This window comes from Asparagus officinalis, chromosome 1, assembly GCF_001876935.1.
Source record: "Asparagus officinalis chromosome 1, Aspof.V1, whole genome shotgun sequence".
Classification (NCBI taxonomy): Eukaryota; Viridiplantae; Streptophyta; class Magnoliopsida; order Asparagales; family Asparagaceae; genus Asparagus; species Asparagus officinalis.
The window spans coordinates 115,390,491-115,393,788 of NC_033794.1; the positions used below are offsets into that span (position 1 = coordinate 115,390,491).

General features: G+C 35.8%; 1 protein-coding gene across 3 annotated transcripts; it reads right to left on the reverse strand.

Moving 5' to 3' along the window:
• On the reverse strand, positions 87-2,830 carry LOC109829117. Of its 3 annotated transcripts, none has more exons than XM_020396221.1 (3): positions 2,779-2,830; positions 2,625-2,704; positions 87-1,210 (listed from the first exon to the last, which is right to left on the reverse strand). In XM_020396221.1, exon 3 carries the CDS (start codon positions 1,110-1,112, stop codon positions 414-416), a length of 699 nt encoding a protein of 232 aa, XP_020251810.1. In that variant the 5' UTR covers positions 1,113-1,210; positions 2,625-2,704; positions 2,779-2,830; the 3' UTR covers positions 87-413. The 3 variants fall into 3 exon arrangements, with proteins under 3 accessions (XP_020251810.1, XP_020251809.1, XP_020251811.1); XM_020396220.1 differs by lacking the exon at positions 2,779-2,830 and adding an exon at positions 2,369-2,434 and having other exon boundaries at positions 2,625-2,772; XM_020396222.1 differs by lacking the exon at positions 2,625-2,704.

Below are 3,298 nucleotides of genomic sequence, written 5' to 3' on the forward strand. Positions count from 1 at the left end.
CAACCGATGGTATGGACAACAAAGACTAAGAAATCAAAATCATACGGGCACATACGAGGTGCACGTAGATTACATACAGCGAAAAGTAGTTCAAGGAAGGACTAGAGGTCATCCCTATTAATGCAAATACTCAAATACAGATCCTACAGAAGTTACCTTGCATTATCATTTTCATGCACTTAATAGGTAAATGGAAGAACACCAAAAGCATGTTATATGTATTAGAAAGTAAATAATCACCGGGGTCGAGGTATAAAACTAACATGTACGTAAGTAGACGTTTACGTTCTCTTCCACCCAACTTATCTATGTTCCCCCTTCTAATGTCATATTGCACATGGCAGAGTTCACAACTGTATCGCTGCCAGAAACCGATCTATATCCCTTACTATTTAGCAGGAAATAAGCATTATTTACCTCCTCTCATTTTTCCTCCTTCGAGCTTGAGCCTTCTGCCATTTCTTTCTTGGAACTAACTTGCTTTTAGGCTTTAGCTTCAGTTCCGGAGAAAACTTAAAGTTTGGATCCCTCATTCTTGCCTGTATATCCTTAAAGAACTGCATATTTAGCTTCTTAGGCCCACCCTCTCTCAGTTCTGCATACTCAGGACCCGAAACAATATTCTCAAAAGCTCCAATAAGTATATCTATATCACTCATGACCTCCCATACATTTATATATCGTCCATCTGGCCCTTTTTTCAATTTCTTCAATGCGTTCTCCACTGCAAGTTTTCTAGCTTGTTTTCCCGGTGATAACTCTGGAGGTTCCTTCTCAGCTTTCAACATCTCTGCAAGGGTTCGAAACTTTGGCGTCTCCTCAAACTCAAATAATTTATCTATATGCGGATCACTTCGCTCATTTGGATGGGGTTCTGTAGGAATATCATCGTCATCATCACATTCACTACCGCTCCAGAGAGTTACCTCTTCATCACTTTCTGAGCACAGGCTTCTTAACTCATCACTGTCATCTGCATCGATGAGTTCAGAATTTTCCTTTGCTTGCTTTTGCACTTTTTTCATCTCCTTCTTTAAATTCCTCTCATGTTTTGCATTTTCTTCAGTGTCATCTTCGTCGCTTCCTGTCCAGAGGCAGTCATCATCATCCATTTCCTCAGCCCACGCTTTCCTGAAGTCTTGATCGCCTGGTGCTCTTCTGCTCCCAAATAAGTCATAATTTTTATGGTCTCGAGTGTATAGCCTTGACACTGGATGATAAAATAGGGTCAAAACTAAACCTTGATTTTTCTGGAATTACTTGCGACTGTTAATCACTAAGAAGTCATACATAGCGAAACTGTGAAACTGTTTATGATCATTAACACATCATACCATGTAGATTGCCATATAGTGCATAATTTATTCTGCTTTCCTCTATCACGTAATTTATTATGCCTTTTGTTGTTTTTTATGGAACTGATTATTCTATAGAGTAATTATGGAGGAAAAGGTAAATGGACTGATGAATGTGAAATGAAAACAGAAATGATGTGCAATTGTATGAGTCACATACATTAATAAATGAAAACAGAAAGACCATCGCATCTGTGGGTTTCAATCCAAAACAACGGTTACAGCTTAACATTTGGTACTTATAATTAAAGGGAAGGGGAAAGAAGTACAGTAAAAGAGAGATTCAGGCAATAACTTACAGTTGGATGATTCAAGAAATATTAGATATCTCTCAAGACAGTTAGCTAACTTAAGCAACCAATATACCATCATCAACTATCAAGCATTAATTTTCATCAGCTAAGGCAAAAACATGAGTCTTTAAGTAGCTATACGTAATATTTTATATTACATACTTGCAATGATTTATGAAAGGTTAAATACTCTAGCATATTGTGGAAAAATAAAACCTTCGCATATTTCTCGGGGAAGACACAGTCAGGCTAAGCAGAATTGAATCAGCAATGGATAAACCCAAGCCCCTAGCATATTAGTTGATATCTAAAAAAATTAGTCTTTTAAGTTCACATGAGTAAACAAGAGTTTGATGATAAAGGATTGAACATATGATAATCTGTGATCCAAGGATCTATTGAAGGATTGGAGCAAAACGATCATATGTCCACCGAAACTACATAACTGAATGATTAGCTCCAGTATTTACAAAGAATCATTAACAAAAAATAACAAAACAAATGAAATGAACAAAAGCAGGAAACACCTATACTTAAGAGAGCTTCCAACTATGAGCCTCTGGTTTTCTATGATAAAAAATCGATAGTCCTTCAGCAAGTATATATGATTGAATACCACCGCAATCACACAGTACACTATGTAAAGTAAGGATTTTGAACTTTAAAGTGACACTTTCTATACTGAACAAAGATGTCATATCAATAATATGTAGATTTTACCTCAAGCTATAAGCTCCAATCCAATGAAATAATAACTCCTTCACATATTCTTCAAAATTTAGCATACTTCACAAAAGAGATTAATTAATTAATCAATAATGCACATTTTAAAAAAAAAATCACGCAGACAATACCACAAATACAAGATGTGCACTGAGTTTCCCCTCTGTAATCCATCTAAACCAAACCCATTTGAGAAATTAACTCAAAGTTTCAAATTTACGACCAAAACTTGAAAAGACCATAGAGACGATACCTTGCGCCGTAGGAACCCAGAATCCTATCTTGTTGCTACTTCTCAAATGGGCAACTTCTAAGCAATATGAAGCATCCAAACTACGATTTTTTTGAGTAATTAAACATGAGAGCTCGTTTAAGGAGAAGAGAAATTAGAGGGAAAAGATACGAACCTTTGAGAGAGTATAGAGAAGAGAGAAGGGAGAGGTAGTCTGCGATACAATTGGCGAGTACAATTGGCGAGCCATTAATTTTTATTTTCGCTTTTTTGTTCTGTTGAATTGAATTGATTACTACAGGAAGAGGGACGAGGGTTTTGGGTTTTGGGTTTTGGAGAGGGATTTTTGGAAGTTGATGGCCCGGGCCTATTTGTTTTTTAAATATGATGGGCACATAGCTAACTAAATACATTTTGTTTCCCCCTTCCCAGAACTTATATTTAGAGTCAATTTACATATAACATCTTACATTTTCAATTTGAAAATATAAATTATCTATAAAGTTATTTTTTTTCCAATCAATCATCTGACTCCACTTTGCTGCTAAATTTTCTTTGAAATCTCAACAATACCGTCACTTAATCACACGTGTAAAGCACATGACCTTGTTTGGTTTTTTCTCAAGTTTTCCGCGTTAGATTAAATGAGGGTATTGTTGGGATTTTTTAAAAAAAATTTAGCAAGAAGGTAGAGT